The sequence below is a fragment of the Siniperca chuatsi genome, linkage group LG10 (genome assembly GCF_020085105.1).
Source record: "Siniperca chuatsi isolate FFG_IHB_CAS linkage group LG10, ASM2008510v1, whole genome shotgun sequence".
NCBI classification, from domain to species: Eukaryota; Metazoa; Chordata; class Actinopteri; order Centrarchiformes; family Sinipercidae; genus Siniperca; species Siniperca chuatsi.
Window position 1 is genome coordinate 9,575,540 of NC_058051.1, and position 17,847 is coordinate 9,593,386.

A 17,847-nucleotide genomic window follows, 5' to 3' on the forward strand; every position below is an offset into this window, starting at 1 on the left:
TGTACCAATGAGGAACATTTTCTGTACTTGCACATGCATAATGTGCATGACCTGATGTTCATTCTGATCAGTATGAAGTAGCTGTAGCAGAACTGTTGCTACCATGGGTTCCCCTGGCATAAACACAGACACAGCAGGGCATTTTACATGTTACATCTTTTATTTATCCAGACTGCTCACACACACATACTTTCAGCAATCAACACAAACACTCATCCACAGTGCCTCTTGCTTGCCAAGCTTGGTCGCACTCGTCTTGATCCTCTTCTTCTTCCAGTTCTTGCTGGCTGGCTGGCTGTGTATACACACCTCTGGTCCAGCATGCTACTGCATATAAAGGGGAGAGCATAATTAGTCAACAAGACATAGCCGTGACAATTAGCTCTCCCTGACGCTGCTCACCTGAGCCACTCCCCCACCTTTCCCTCTGCAGCTGACAGCTAACCATGCCCACCTCCACAGTAGCATAAAATGGAATTACTTAAGTAAAGTACAAATACTTCAAAATTGTACTTAAGTACAGTATTTTGTGTATATGTACTAGTTACTTTCCACCACTGTATTTTTCACAATGAGATTAACTCATACAACCTGTAGTACAGTAGAACCTGGGGTCAAAATTGGCAGTAGAACTGGATCTAAATTGACATCTAATTAGCTCTGTCATAGAAAGTTCCAAGGAAAATGCTGGTGGAGAAGTAGAGGTTTCAACAAGGCCAGAGGAGTGGATGTGGCCAGCCTGCCTCACAGTGCCCAACTGTCCCGAACTGTCCTCTCGCTTTTTTATTCATCCTTTTTTCCAATTTTGCCCTCTGCCAGGTATGCATTCCACAAACATTACCTGTAAATGATCCTCTTCATAGAACTTGACCATGGCAGGGCCTGAGAAATGTAGACAGCAGTGGAAATTGAAACTGAAACTGTGTGTAAAATATAGTTACCAAGCTACATTGCCAAAGGCTATTAACTTCCACCCTTTTATTATAAATGTACACCCTTTTACTTTATGTACGATGCTTAAGTCATTGGTGACCACACTTTCTTTTATGTTATGCATTATGTGCAGTTCTCCACTGCCAATTTGAAACTAGTCGTCCCTGTAGTGTGTGTTTTGGCAGTGTTGCGAACCAGGATTAAGCTGCTGCTGAAAACTTTCAGTCAGATTTGCAGATACAGAGTAATTCTCTACAAATGGTGCGAGAGTAAAAACCTGTGGTAGCATACTATGTGGTGGTTTCCTGTTTGCTATTGCAGCTGCTGCAGAAGCAGGCTTGCTTTATAGGGCTACAGCAGCGATTTAGTATTGCTCTTTAGTATTGCGTTGGGGTACACACAAGATACAGATTTTAAAAAGAATGGTCAAAATCGATGCAGCAGAGACTTTTTGTCTCTAGTATGGGTCAAGCTCCAAGAACATTGGATCCTGCATTCCCCATAACGCAACTAAATAGCATTTTTCATTAGTCCTTTTCTGCCTGCTAAACACCCACATTTTTCAAACTCCACACCCCCAGTTTGTAACACAGGCTTTCTGTTACAAATTTGTGGCCTCCAAGCCAAAGTCAAGATAACCTTGATGACATCATCAGGGTTCTCCCACCAAAGCCAAAGAGGACAGTATACAACTTTTTTCACAATCTGAGTAGTACTTCTCAAGACAAGTAAACTGACCTTGATGTGTAAAATAGGTGGAGTGCCCCTTTAATTAAGCGATCTTTCATTGGAGGGACCTGCACCATTATTGCCAGACACTGTATGTCCATCTACATAACATACAAAATACATGACAGAACCCAGCAGCTGTTGCTCTACCATAAACTGAAACACATTTTAATCTCCTGCAGAACAAAATATGTTGTGAGCTCTAACTTTGTCATTGATTATTTGAGCTAATTCCATTACGCTTCATGTCAGTGCTAGACACACATACAGTATGAATCATTCTTAAATGCTTTTATTTTATTGTATGTTTTATTGTTTAATGCTATTTTGTGTTCAGCATGAAGACAAATAGAATTTTCCAATACGCTCTATTCTATTCTATTATTACCACTGTTATCGCCCTGCTTTCTCCTGCAACGTAAATTCCAACATGCATCTTCTCCTAATCATGTTTGTGTCTATAAAAGCCTGTCTGTCAGACAGATGAGTGTCACACCTCCTGTTAACACCCATGTCTTTTCTTTTTGACAGTTTACGCTGCATTAGCAATGGTTTGGCTTTCTCCCAGTTTCACTAGGATCAGGGACGATTTTCTACTCATAGAAGGCAGTCGTTAACAAACAATGCAGCTGTAAGAATAAAAAAAATGGGGATACATTTCTGCAAGAAACATAACACGAGATAGCACAGTGTGGGTTGGCTCTCAGCAATGTTAGGAAATCCCCATACAGTATCGGCCATAAAATCAAACCCAATATCCCACTTGTATTACTTCTGCTTAGTGCTTCAATTTTTTCTTCAGAAGAAATTAGAATTAAAATCCCCTTAGTAGCAATAAGGATCTATCACACTGTACCACATGTACCTCTCTTCAATCTACTTTATATTCACTATGTGTACCACATGACCTCCTTTTAAAAAATCAAGATTTCAAGATCAAGATTTTAAGTATGAAACACTGTTCCCCGTTTACCTCCATCTCGCTGCCCTCACTGCCCTTTTTGCTTCTCCCCCTCAGTCAATTGTGTTGTCTCTTTTCCCTGGTCTTTTGCTGAATCTCTCACAACACATCCTCTGTCTTTCTCAGATCATTTACATTTGCTTTGTTCCATGCAGGGCTTGCTGTGCAGATTAAGGTTGCATGCTTATGAAGGCCTCTGGAGACTCCAAGGTCTCTGGGCCCTCACAGTTGCATTTGGAGAAATCTCTCTGCGTTTGTTCACTGTACTTCTCCATTTACTCTCTAGTTCTATGTGGAACTGTCACTGAAGTGTGTCTGGATCACATCCACCACACCGTTTTGGAAAAGGAAATTAGGTTACAGATCTAACAGCACTTGTTTAGTTCTGAGTGATAGGTTTAGTTATGACTGATAAACTGATATACGCAACTGTCAGAATAAGTCTACGTTTATTTTCCACTTTCTGACAGTATAGATCTTTTAAACAAATCCCTCATACTTTCAAATCTGCATCAACGATATTATGTTTCCCCACACTTAATATTTATATATAATTTAATGTAATAGTTTTCACGTGCTGTGGGTTACAGAAGATCACATTAAACCAGGTCAGAGTTAGGCCACATTAAATCAGGTTAGCATGTGTTTTTCTGGTCATTATTTCCTTCAGTTACTGTTTGGGGATTTAACTAATCCCAAATTACTGCTTGAGGCTGATTGAGGAACAATATTTTCAGTGAAAGTGGCACATTTTGGCGTCGTTGCAGAGTACTGAAACCTGTTGAGAAATTACACAGGATGTGGAAAGGGAAGTTGCCTCTGTGTGTGTGTGTGTGTGTGTGTGTGTGTGTTTGTGTGCTTGCCTGCCTGTGTGAAAGTAAAAAGCAAGGCATAATGTATGTGTAAACTCATCTTCTCAGTACAGTTTAAGCTGACTAATAAGCATCCATGCAAATGGTCGTGTCTAATACAATGTAAGCATGTAAGACTAATTTGGTGAATCTTTTAAATGTAGGTTAGCTGAGCCTTTAACCTCTACTGTACTAGCAGTACAGAAGTTGATTTTCATGTCTTCCAATGTTAACTTTATCATTCCAAAGCATCCAACAGTTTTAGTCATTTAAAACAAGGCATAATCTGTCTTCAAAGGGGTACTCCAGTGATTTAGTATTGCACTTCCATAAAGTTGGAAGACTTGTGAGAGACAGATTTAAAAAAGAATCATTACACTCTCCCTGTCTGGTAAACAGCCATGTCTTTTAAATGGATCCCCCTAGTTTGTCATGCATGCTTTCTGTTGATAAGCCCAATAGAGGTGGGAGGAGCTGTTTTGGGCGCCCCAGTTCCGGAAGTAAAAGTCCCATTCACTTTCTCCCTAAACAATGTTACATACACAGTTGGAGCTCTTCCACATCTTGGATTGAAATGAAACTCTCCCGGTTCAATCATTAAGGTGTGTTCAGACAGAAAGTGAAGCAAATTTTCCTCCGGTCCCTCTACTTTTTCCTCTCGTCTCTGTGCGTTTGCATATAAAGCCCAGGGATACACAAATGTTTGCACTCAAGTTAAAACATTTCTAACTTGCATGGATGTGTCTTCCTGTCAATTTGCACTGCACCTGGTGAATTTGTGTCTAATTGTGTCTTTTCATTGATTTTGTATGTAATTGCGCCACCTCAAGATTTACCATGTGTTCTGTCTCAACACAGTCAGTACAAAAGATGAACAAATGTGTTACAAAATATCTGGTTCTTTGATAAAAGTCAAAGGTACTAGACTGTATACATAAAAACTACGACTCTCAGGAAGATTTCAGTAAGAAATATCCAAATACTTAAAATTAAAAAATGTGGGCCACTAATGGCTGTTGGAAGATAAAGATTAAGCTACTCAGAAAACTGAAAGTACAATCTGCAGCATAAATGAATAAAATTTTGATTCTGGGTCAATTTTGGATGAATTCAACAACTATGGTGATATGTTTTGTTCACAACTGCAATGATGAAGTGTTTTGAATTCGCAACAGCTCTGATTCGCACTTTATTTGCTGGCTTCTTCTCCATATCAACAGCGACTGGGGCTCATGGGTATTGTAGTATTTAGACCCATCCGCTATGAAACGTGGAAATAATTAAAACTGGTGGCCATAACATAAATATATAGGATCATTACATTATCTTGTAGACTTATATGTTTCTATGTTGAGTAACATTGAGGAGATCAAGGCATTGAATGTCTTTTGTTACTGCTGTTACTCATCATCTCTCATCTGCCCATCCCCCATCCTTCATCCTACCTCCCTCACATCCCCATCACTCTGCCCTCTTACTGTCCATTCTGCACTCTGCCCCCCACCCCCGCTGTCCCTCCTATTAAATTAAATCTTCCTTCTCTGGTGTCACTGTCCCTTTCTGTCTCCCTGGCCTCATCTGTCCTCTTCCTCTGGCTCTCATATTTTCTCATTCTGGTCTCAATAAATCTCCCTTTCTTGCCCCCTCTTGTCATCCATATCCACTTTTTCTCTTAACGTTATCCTCTCCTCCCTCTATTTTCTCTGCTGCTCAGGTCAGTTCACTTATGGATCAGCATTCATATCAGAAGCCCAGGGGATGAACACATCGACCAGACTGACATCCCCGCTGAGTACAGACGATCAACACTGATGCAGATGCACTGCAGGCAGTGATCAGCAAGGCCAAGGGGTGAAAGGTCACAGACTACAGGCACTGAGGTTGAAAGGTTTCAGAAAGGAAGACTGTGAGGCTACAAGAGGAATCAGGGTTCAGGAGGGAAGGCCTCAGTGGCAGACAAGAGTCAGGGGGTCAAAGATGATGACATCACATGGCAAGCTGAGGAGGGAGAAGGGGAGTCTGGCCGAGTACGAATTGCAGATGAAAGGTTAGTCACTCTGGATGTGCCTGTGTGTGTGTGTGTGTGTGTGTGTCTGTGTATGTATGTGCCCTTTATTGCACTTCTGTTTGTGCATGTTCACTTATCTGCATGCATGAATGCATATCCCAGCAAACGTTTCCATCACATAATCTTAAGGGGAATAGTGATTTTAAGGAAAACTTATTTTAGAGTGGTGTAACTGAAAAAACACTGTTTAAAATAACAATTATATAACTTTGGGTTATGTATAAATATTTGGGTCCCAATAAATATCATTTTCATACATGTTTTTGTTTTGGTTTAAAGATGCTGTACTTTGGGTAACATTAAAAAAATTTGCATAATATATTTTATAGTGGTCGACCAATGCTGATATTTAGAGAGCAGGGTGGCCTATGGCCGATATATAATGCCGATATCAAAACAAAGAAAAGTCATGTATAATTCCATTATTCCATGCACATAGAATCTGATATACATGATTATCTAGCCAGTAACATGTTGTTTTAGATGGAATTAATATATTTTTTATTATGTTTTTATTAATGCAATAGAAAAATATATTGGGTTTGCTGTAGATTTCATAATGTGACTGGTATTTAAGGAAGGGCAGGGCACAGTATGTCAGATACGACGTCATTCAACTGCATTATTTTATACATTATAACATAATGTATATTTAACGCTAGTCAGTAACGGTTTTAGATTAGACGGTGTAGACCCTCATTCGTCCAGGAGTGTTCTATCATAGAAAAGGTTTCAGTCGTAGTCATCTGGACACTGTTTTTAGAAGCAAGATGTTTCGCTCCCATCCGGAAGTCATTCTCAATTGTGATGACAATTTGTCACACCCCCTGGCGTCTCATACAGACGCACAAGGTACCCTTTATGAGACGCATCGTGCTTTCAATTAACTCTAATGTAAAACCATCCATGGCAATATTAGATGCTCAGAGCACCTGCGCTATTGAAGAACCAAGGACCTGCCACCTAGAGGTATTTTCCTCACTGTAAAATTCCCATGTTAAGGTTTTCTTTCAATGATATCCTCAACATTTCTCCACACAAATTACTAACGTGTGCTTGATAATTCAACAATATGATAGTTTAATGTAACGGCTATCAGTTTGAATGATTTCTCCTTCAATTCTGAAAAATAGTTTGCCTCTGTCAGTTTTTTTGTCCTATTCTTTTCTATTGGCCTGCATCCACATCAAGTGACTCAAGTTTTTTGTGAAAACCAAAATGGTGGACATTTCTTTTATTCTCAGTGGAAAATGCAGTATTTTAAGATATTTTCTGCATTAAAATGTGTTTTGATAACATTTCTAGTGAGAAATGTGCATTTTATTTTAATAATCTTTGTTCAGTGAATGTTCAGCTTGGATGTCGCCCAGGTCAACAAGGTCCACGTCAGGTGCTGGGGAACCAGGGCAACCTGATGACAAATGGGCTACTGGAACAAGACATTCATGGACTAAAGCAGAAAATATGGACCTGTTGCAATCCCTGCCAGTCATCAGATACCCCGCTGGTATAATAAACTGGCCAAAGGAGGAGATAGAGATCACTGATATCAAGACAAGGAAGCTCGTCACAATGCATGGAGGGTTTCACCCCAAATCCAGAACCCTGAAACTATACACTAAGTGGAACAAGGGAGGCTGAGGACTAGTGAGTGTCAGAACCACTGTCCAGGATGACACAACAAAGATCCAGAAGTACATCAGGAAGATAGCCCCCAATGATGAACGGCTAAGTGAATACCTCAGGCAGCAGAAACCTGAGGATGATGAGGAGGATGAACCATCATGGAGAGACAAGCCCCTGCACGGCATGTACCACAGACAGATAGAAGAAGTGGCTGATATCAAGAAATCCTATCTGTGGCTGGAAAAGGCTGGACTAAAGGACAGATGCACCTGATACAGTTCAGAACATAACAGCCGGGTGTAAGATGTAGGTAGGAACAGCGTACATGGAACGCCATAATCAAGTTGCTGGCATAGTGTACAGGAACATCTGCCAAGAGTATGGGCTGGTAGTCCCAAGCTCAAAATGGAAGACACCTCCTAAGGTAGTTGAGAATGATTAAGCTAAGATCCTGTGGGACTTCCAGATCCAGACTGACAAATTGGTGATGGCTAACCAACCAGACATCGTGTTGATCAACAAACAGCAGAAGAAGGCAGTGGTGATAGATGTAGCAATCCCAAGAGACAACAACATCAAGAAGAAGGAACATGAGAAGCTTGAAAAATACCAAGGGCTGAAAGATGTGGAGAGCAAAAGCAACAGTGGTGCCAGTGGTAATCGGAGCACTAGAGGCTGTGACCCCCAAACTGTGAGAGTGACTTCAGCAGATTCCAAGTACAACATCTGAAGTCTCTGTCCAGAAGAGTGCAGTCCTAGGAACAGCTAAGATACTGCGCAGAACCCTCAAACTCCCATGCGGAGTTATCAAGGACACTTTCGTGTTTTATTTTGAGTGAGGATATCATTGAAAGAAAACCTTAACATAGGACTTAACAGTGAGGAAAATACTTCTGGCCGATGGGTCCTTGGTTCTCCATTGGGACTGATGCTCACAGCGTCTTATAGCGCAGCGGTCAGGTTAATATTGGAGTGAATGGACGCTGGAGCAGTTGCTCTGAGCGTCTAATATAGCCGTGGATGGTTTTCCATTGGAGTTAATTGAAAGCCTGGTGTGTCTCATACAGACGCTAAAGGTTACCTTGTGCATCTGTATGAGATGCCAAGGGGTGTGACAAAATGTCTGTATTTGACAACCTGGGAATGAGAACAGGCTGGCCACACTGATAAGGCTGCCTGCATACATTTTTTTGTTTATCGGCCTTGTGAGTGCAGGCATCAGCCGATGCTAATTATCTCAAAATGCCAGATAATCATTATTATCACTAGCACTACCCTGAATGCTGTCTTTTGTTGGAATATTAGGCCATGTATTAATGCTTGATTTAAAGTATTATACATTAAAGGAAATATTATAGATGGATCTATCTAGCCCAATGTTGGTATCCTTTTGATATAAACCAAATTATCTCTGAATTTGGTATTTAGCATTTGAGCCACATCCTATTTTACAGTATGGGTGTAATTCAGCAGGAATTTCTGAATTACATGACACTTTATCACAGGCGTGTTTATTAGGTTACAACACTGTAAAACAAGTTTTGCTCGAAATCGCCATGCCTTTAAGATTATGTTCTCATGTTGGCAAAGGGTCAAAATAAATTCACGTTGCGACTCGATGTCTATTAGACGTTGATGACCTCGATGCAGTTTGAACACTGACTTTCTTGGTTTTGTTGTAGAAATCAAATATTTGGAGGCAAAGTCATCAGTGTAATAAAGATCTTTATTGAAGTAACAAAGACCTGAATCGGTTTGTAAAGTAACTGAATTCACACAGGCATACAGCAGATTTATACACAATGCTAGTAGCCGTTAGCTGTTCTCCTAATGCACTTAGGGCACTGTCTGTGTAGTTGATGAATCTTTGTTGCTTATAATAGATATAATTAATCCATTCAGTGTTTTTGTTAGTGGTTAGCCATGGTAGGATGGATGCGAATCCTGAGGCTATCTCGTTCATAGCTTTGAACTCATTGGGGATTCCCCTAGGCTGATGCTATCTATGACAACCTGAGGATCCTGCTAATATGCTCAAATAACTCTACAGTGTGTTTTCATTGGACTTTCATCCAAAGCCTCAAAAGGTATGGTAATCATTGTCATTACTGCCTGCACTCTTGCACATCTACCTGACCATCCTGGACTGTAGATTTTTTTTGATCACGCAGCCAAAACTGATCTACAATTACTTCAGCCAGCTCGGGTGTTCCCTGCTTCTCCCCTGCATGAGTCCTCATTCCTTGCACTATCCTCTGCTCCATCGACATGATCCTCTGCGTTTTCTCTCTCTTTAGCTGGAAGGGCCCTGGTGCAGTGGTTGAGATGGGACCATGTCGGTGAGCCCTTCACCTGGACCGCTGTTACTATTGATCGAACCACCTTGTAGGGTCTGGGCCCGTTCCACTTACATCTAAAGACTCTCACAAACACCTGGTCTTCTGGTTGGATGGGGTGTGGTCTCCTCTGGCTTTTTCTATTTGGATTTGTCCTGTGAAAAGATTTCTCGATGTATATTAGCATTCTACTGAATAAATGTTTTCATATCTTTTTCTGAGACATCTAATGTGGAACCTTTTTGCAAATGTCTGTATGGGGGAGCTGGCATTGGTCAACCCGTAAGCATTTCATGCGGTGTTAGTTGCGTTTTTCTGTTGGTTCCTGATCTATAGGCCATGAGTGCTAAAGGCAATGCATCCACCCAGTTTAGTTTGATTTGAATGCATATCTTGGTTAGTTTTGCCTTTAACGTTCCATTCAGTCTCTCAACCATTCCTTGGGACTGTGGATGGTATATGCATCCTAGTCTTTGTCTTATTCCTAACTTATATATCCCTTTCACTGTTTTGTCTATAAACTCTCTCCCATTATCTGAGCTTATCGTAGTTGGTATGCCAAACCTAGGGATTATTTCTCTGCATAAAAACTTGACCACTGTGTCTGCATTTTTGTGTTTTGCTGGTGTAGCTTCTACCCCACGACTAAATCTGTCCTCTATGACCAACATATATCTTTTGCCTTGTATTGGTTTGATCATGTCCACATAGTCCAATGTTATGTGTTGAAATGGATATTGTGATATTGTTATATGTCCAATTGGAGTGATTATTCCTTTCTGAAAATAGTTTTTTATGCATGTTACATATTTGCCCAATATTGCATCTACCTGTGCCTGTACTACAGCATATCCAGCTTTTGGTCTTTCCGTGTCTTGATAGCAGGACCTGTCCACAAAAAAATGAGTTCAGCCATCAAGAAAGGAGTTGAGATCAGTTCTTAATTTGACCAATGTCTCTGTTTCACAATCATGAGGAAGACTGACTCACTGTGGCGCATGCTACATCTGGGTATTGTATTGGGTACTCTATTAGATTTGCAAGTTTGTGAATTTGGATGTCATATCCCATAGTAATAGAGGATGCTTTTTCATACAAGCTGCTGCCAGAGCTTAGTAGCACGGCAGTAATCCCTGTCATACACTGATGGCAGGTGCCAACTGAACTGTAATATTTAGAAGTTTGAGGCATATTGGTCAGCACTGTGTGTGGATTAGGCACCTCTGCATCATAGTCTTCACTACTTTGTTTACTGCTCTTAGGTCATGTACTAGGCGGTACTTTGTTTTGTCTGCCTTTAATACTGGGTGTATAGGAGTACTGGCTTCAGAATGATTGGGTATAAGTTGTTGCTGCAGTTAATAGTCCCTCAATTGTTTTTGCAAGACCTTGTTCAGCCCCTGGTTTTATAAGGTACTGCTGTACTCTAGGGAGTCTACATCCTGGTTTGAGTAATATTTCTATTGTGCTGTGACCACAACTGAGGTGGCATCTGTTCTAGCATGTCTTCTTTCTAGTTCCTCTACTTCTTGACATGTTCGTTCAGTAGCTTTTTTCATTATCTGCTTCGTAGGGTCTTGCTTTTTTGCCATCTCTTTCCTCTTCCTCATCATCTGATTCCTTATTGCCTCCATCCCATTTTGCTCCTCCTGCCCCACCATTCTTTTCTGCTATGAAGATTTTCTCTCTGGCCTCTATGCCATACCCTTCACTTGCTCCCTTTCTCGTTTTTATCCTGCTTGGTTTTAAGCTTGGATAGCTCAGAAATATTTCTCTGTTTCTGAGAGAGTGCCTTTGAGGTCGGAGGATGTCTTCCTCTATATCTCTTTCTTTAACTTTTTCATAATCTCCATTGATTGTGTTTTTGGACATAACCGGCATCTGAACTTCATATCGAGGGTCCTTTTCCTTTTCCATGTCTCGTTTTAACACTTCTCTACACTTTCTCGCTGTTCTACCTAATTCTTTTCCTCTTTCCTGAAAAAGGTTTATTACTTCTTGCTCTTCCTTTCTCTTCTCTTTTCTGCCCTTTTTCTTTTATTTTAATGGTTTTTGATGAGAGTTGTCATTTCCTCACACACACATGTCAAAAGTGCCTCCTTCTGGCCATTTGGTTGCAATGTTTTTTGTTCTTTGCACCCACCTTTGGCCGATAACTTTTATTTTATTTTCAAGCAGTGTATCTCGTATCAGCATTTCTTTATAATTTATTATTTTTGTGGTTGTCATAATTCTCTGCACTGTTCCCCTGTACTCAGGTTCTAAACTTTCTCCTATTGGGTTATTTTCTCCAACGTTTCTGACCCTTACATTACTTTTAATGCTCTTTGTGTTTCTCTCGTCTCCCACCGTACATGCCTTCTGACAATATCAATGGTTATTTGCAGTCTAGTTATTAAAATTTCCGTTTAACCTTTATTTGCGGTTTTAGCCTGTATAGTTCTATTACACAATACGATCGCGGTCACCATTTCCTGCTAGAAGTCCTACTAACACTCTACTCAATCTCTGACAAATAAATCAATAATGTCACCCAAGGAATCTGTGGCCACTGCTTTTTTTAGTCCCTCCTCCCCAATGATGCCTTGTATTATACTAAGGCTTAATATTAAAATCTTTTTGTCCGCCTCTGTCACTGATTTGCTCTCTCCATCTAGAGCTATAAACCTGTCTTCCCTCCCTGTGTGTGTTTTAATCCTTTTAATGTTTTTTGGGGTATTAAACACACAAACAGATAATGTCATCCACTTTCTAACTTGACACAGGTCTTATTAGGAGATATTCTACTGGGCAAGGTGTTTTCTCCTTTTTTCAAGGCTCATTTATTTATAAGGTAATTATGAGGAAACTGGGCGTCAGGATTGTCGGATAGTGGTTGCGCTCCTGATTTCCCCCTATTGTCTCCTTTATTGACCTTTATTTTTTTCTCTCTTCTCCTATTCCTATTCTTATTCTCCAAACCTCATCTCGCCTATTCTCCACAATATCCCTGCAAATAGTGTAAAAAACTTTAGCCCTGAAGCCAGCGTAAACACTGTTACTCCTATCTTTGTCTGTATTTGTACCTGCTCTGGTCTTCCGTTTTCTATACACGCTATCAATATAATATTATTATAGTTTTTGCATAATTAATTGGACCTGCTCAGAAAGACTATAACATATTTCAACTTTTCTAGTGAGTTTTTTCTCACTAATAACATAACATAATATATAATAATAATAGATTTTAGCTTTTTTTGATAGCTTTTTTCATCTGCTCGTTCAGAACTCTCGAGCTCTTGAGGGCGGTATCCACAGATGCCTGGCTTATTATACGGTGAACCAGTTACATTTACAAACACTCAGCTCAAGGTAGCAGTTATGAGCATCACATCACATTCAGTCTTGTTTTCTAGGCACACTCTGGCCTAAGGCTTTATCACATGGCTCCTTTTCTCTTACCCTCGGGTAAATGGCTACTGCAGTATACTTTTGTAGTAAAAAATGTCTGTAGTTGGGCCTCTCCACATCCAGAGATCAGGGGTCTCCACAGCAGAAGATTACAGAGATTATTTACAGGACCTCTTGTCCTTGCATGCCTTGATCTATCACCCGATCAGACCTATCTCATACACAGGTATCTATAGACGCCATTGCAACAGACAATCTACCTGTACAGACCTGTAATTCTAGATAGCGGTATCCACAACAGTCATTTCTCATTCAAACTTTATCGCCTGTTCAGACCTATCTCATAGAGCGATATCCATAGATGCCCTTGCAATAGATAATCTACCCGTGCAGTCCTGTAACTCTAGATAGTGATATCCACGATAGTCATTTCTCATTCATATTTGCTTGCAGTTCTAATTTTTCCTCTGATTTCCTGCCTCCATGCTATAGCTAATTGTTAGTTCTTTATTTGGAGTTTTTGATGCCACCCTTACCAGCTTGTGGAACAGGAATTCAGAGCAATATCTTCACACAGAATTCTTACTAATAATAAGCAAAAAAGTGTTTACCTTGTTGGTGGCCAATTTCTGTCTGAAGAAAAGCTCAGAAGTCCCGTTCCCAGCTGTGGTGGAAAAATCAGGAGAAGTCATCAGAGTAATAAAGATCATTATTGAAGTAACAAAGACCTGAGTCGGTTTGCAAAGTAACTGAATTCACACAGGCATACAGCAGATTTATACACAATATCATAGGGGCTGAAACCCTCTCTATTTGTTATGTTCTAATTGAGAGCAACAGCGCTGGCAATTTGTCTTCAAATAGGACTTTAGACGTCCCTGTTCAGGGTGAGGTGTCAATATGCTGAATCACACGCAGGTTACTGAGAGACATGATTTTGAATATCACTGTTCATGAATATAAGTGATATTACGATGAATTTCCACCACAGTTCCACAATTCAAAAATCGAAAAGGCCAAGAATTTGTTGCCAATTTCTCAAAATGGTTGCCAATGGCAACCTGGCAGCTGTTACTGTCAAGGCCTGGACATCAGAAAAACTTTCATATCAGCCCCTCCACTAGATGTTGTTTCGATCCCCAGGACCAACGTTTTTAGATGTCTGATCGACGTTGAAATGAGAGAGCAAAGTGAAGGCGGTGGTATTTGAGAGAATGATGTTTGTATTAGCCTTTTCAAACCAATGTGCGGTGCCAGGCCACAGTGCTACCCAGCAAACATTTCGACGTTGAAAAAAAGTTGAAACAACATCTAAACCTAGACATTGTCAGGGGGTTGAAATAAATAACAAACATGAAAGTTGAACCGACGTCAGGTCGCAACATCGACGCCGTTTCACTTGTAGTCTTCAACGTCTCCACAACGTCAGGTCAAAATGTAGATGTTGTCTCAACATGCAGTCTTCAGTTTTTAAAAATTATTCAATTTCTATATCCTGACATGTTTTGTCTTGCAAGAATTTCACCAGTGCTTATGTTGACATCAGGGCTAAGCACAACCACTCAATATTCAAGAATTCCTGCGCACAACATCTGCTCAGATTAACTTTTTATGTAAAATAATCAATTACAATATAGTAATTATTATATATTAATATATATATATATAAATTATAAGACACATGCAATTATAAAGGAATTAGGAATATGAATAAGTCTGCACTCCTGGTGTACTGGAATACTTAAATCTTGAATGCTGCACTATTCCTGCTCTCATTGGCACCCTGGAAATGAAAAGAAATGATAAATCTTTCTTAAGGAGTCATACAAAGTTAAATGTTATGATTTAGGAGTATCATCTGTGTAACATGTAGCATATAGCATTAGCTTGGCTACGCTGGCCTAACGTTGGCTACATAGTTAGAAAAGCATGTGCTTTTAGCCATAGAACATATCACGCAAACAAAATGCCACTTTTTATAACTCAACTATAAAGCTGCATGTACATGCATAAAAATCGTCTATGTTCTACATTAATGCCTAGCCCAGAGTGTCTCTGGCAGCATAGTGGGCTCCGAAGTGACTGCGAGAACTGCCAAGTCTGTCAAATACACTGTGCTCGACTTCACCACCACCACAGACTGTATGTAGCTGCTAGCTGTAGCTGTGGTAGTTGGCCAATCACACGTTGCGTTAAATCGAATGCAGGTATCGTTTGACTGGAGATGTTTCAATACTACTTGGCACTGGGTTATTTCGGTCGATACCGATACCCAGCCCTAGTATCAGCCCTGATATGCACAAGATAAGGGCTGCTCTACAGTACAGTATAAGCATACAAATACATACACCCATGCACATACATACAAATATGTACATACATACTTATATACAGTGGTGTGAAAAAGTGTTTGCCCCCTTCCTGATTTCTTATTTTTTTGCATGTTTGTCACACTTAAATGTTTCAGATCATCAAACAAATTTAAATATTAGTCAAAGATAACACAAGTAAACACAAAATGCAGTTTTTAAATGAAGGTTGTTACTATTAAGGGAAAACAAAATCCAAACCTACATGGCCCTGTGTGAAATAGTGATTGCCCCCTAAACCTAATAACTGGTTGGGCCACCCTTAGCAGCAACAACTACAATCAAGCGTTTGAGATAACTTGCAATGAGTCTTTTACAGCGCTGCGGAGGAATTTTGGCCCACTAATCTTTGCAGAATTGTTGTAAGTCAGCCACATTGGAGGGGTTTCGAGCATGAACTGCCTTTTTAAGGTCATGCCACAGCATCTCAATAGGATTCAAGCCAGGACTTTGACTAAGCCACTCCAAAGTCTTCATTTTGTTCTTTTTCAGCCATTCAGAGGTGGACTTGCTGGTGTGTTTTGGATCATTGTCCTACTGCAGAACCCAAGTTCGCTTCAGCTTGAGGTCACAAACAGATGGCGGGCATTCTCCTTCAGGAGTTTTTGGTAGACAGCAGAATTCATGGTTCCATTTATCACAGCAAGTCTTCCAGGTCCTGATGCAGCAAAACAACCCAGACCATCATACTATCACCACAATATTTTACTGTTGGTATGATGTACTTTTTCTGAAATGCGGTGTTATCTTTACGCCAGATGTAATGGGACACACACCTTCCGAAAAGTTACATTTTTGTCCACAGAGTATTTTCCCAAAAGTCTTGATGATCACCAAGACTTTTGGGAAAATACTCTGTGGGCTGACGAAACAAAAGTTTGAACTTTTTGGAAGGTGTGTGTCCCATTACATCTGGCGTAAAAGTAAAACCGCATTTCAGAAAAAGAACATCATACCAACAGTAAAATATGGTGGGAATGTTTTTGTCATCAAGTTAAATAATTTAAAAATAAACAGTTAGACAGAATAGAAATGAGTAAATTTTCTATAAAGTGACTACCCTTATCTGGTTTTGCAGATTTGCCACATACCTTGTTTTATATAAGAGAAGACTTTGGTGAATTGGGTTGTGGTTCAGTATATTTGATACGTACATATGACAAGGATCTTCTGATCCTTGGTTGTTAATATTAAGGGACAACTTATAATATCCACATTTGTGTATAAATAATATTCACATTAATGTAAAGTTATTATGTATGCAAGAAGCACAAGACGTTGAACAACAACAACATTGAATATGGCCTTTTAATGAATAATCTACATTCTGACAAACAAAAATGCCATTAATGTCTTCCAGTGATTTGATTATTATTATTATTGTACATATTAATATTAAAGGTGCTATTGATAACACTGATAACATCCAGCCACTGAATGATGCACTCACCCTCCCCCCTTCCATTCCATTTCAGTGGTTGCCAGTTCGTTGCACAACCTGCATATTTCATGGTTGAGTGGAGTGAGACTCAGACTCAGACACATCAAGTGATAAATCTTTTGTGATAGAGTAATGAATTCATTTTGCAACATATAGCTATAGATTAGCTATAGATTTATGTTACTTCACTTGTGTTTCATGTAATGTTATCTATGGTAATCTTAGGATATGGCTAGCTACCTTTAGGTAACCCTTTTTTCACCATCATTTAATAGGGACCCAATATTGCAACACTTACCGTAAAATTACATTTTAATCATCCTTACACTATAAGACATTAGGTAAATACTTACATTTTAATCCAATCAAACAGTACAGTACATTGTAGGGATGCTATTAAAACCCACAGTGCTCAACAGCTACAGTAAAAGTTGACATTAGCTAGCGTTAGTGTTAGCGCTGTGTTGACCTACATTAACATTAGTCGAAGTAGCAGATCATAAAAACAGCTGAGCGCCACACAGCAACAATGGCTACAGGGAGAAAGGATGACTGTATGATCATATAAGTATTTTCAGATTTTTATATTAGTGTGAGTACCGTAGCTGTTGAGCTCAACGCAGCTGGCTACATGGCTAGCTAGCCACAAATAACTCACCTAAGTGTCTCATAATAGGGCTACTGTTAGACTGCTATATGAGATGACACCCCCAATAACAGTTACGTTTTGGGTCTAAACACTATAATGAGCAGATTTACAGTATTTCTGAACTTTAATTTACCTTTGATATGCCGTAATATAGTGGAATCCCATGTCCACTCCGTTCTTAAAGAAGAGCGACTGTCTTTCCATAAGTGGACCAGTCAGCCGCTGACCCAGACGGACCATTGACTGGTCAGTCAACTTGCCCTGCATAAACTTGTACTGGCCCACTTCTAAATCCCCTCTGATATGCATCTTCGTTATAACGCTACATTGTCTGAGGCAACGTTAGGTAACTGGATGCAACCGTCACTAATTTTAACGTAGCTCCTCAGGGATTGACGCTGTTATTTTTCTAATTTTGACAATCTAACTGGTGACAACACATTATTTAAGGTTGTAAGGACTATGGCTGTCAGTAATTGTTATATTTTGTTGAA

At 39.8% G+C, this 17,847-nt stretch overlaps 1 protein-coding gene and 1 long non-coding RNA gene across 3 annotated transcripts in view; one reads left to right on the forward strand and one right to left on the reverse strand.

Annotated features, from left to right (window-relative positions):
* Window positions 1-17,847, forward strand: part of arhgap4b (Rho GTPase activating protein 4b) — a 63,288-nt gene that overhangs the window by 2,523 nt on the left and 42,918 nt on the right. For both annotated transcript variants that reach the window (XM_044210323.1, XM_044210324.1), the window contains exon 2: window positions 5,189-5,521. In XM_044210323.1, coding sequence (XP_044066258.1) covers window positions 5,452-5,521 — 70 coding nt within the window. In that variant the 5' untranslated portion in view covers window positions 5,189-5,451. The remainder of the gene's footprint in view (window positions 1-5,188; window positions 5,522-17,847) is intronic.
* LOC122882684 lies at window positions 139-17,728 on the reverse strand. Its single transcript, XR_006379436.1, has 4 exons — window positions 17,487-17,728; window positions 13,506-13,558; window positions 842-882; window positions 139-327 (listed from the first exon to the last, which is right to left on the reverse strand). It is a non-coding gene; the product is annotated as an uncharacterized LOC122882684 (long non-coding RNA).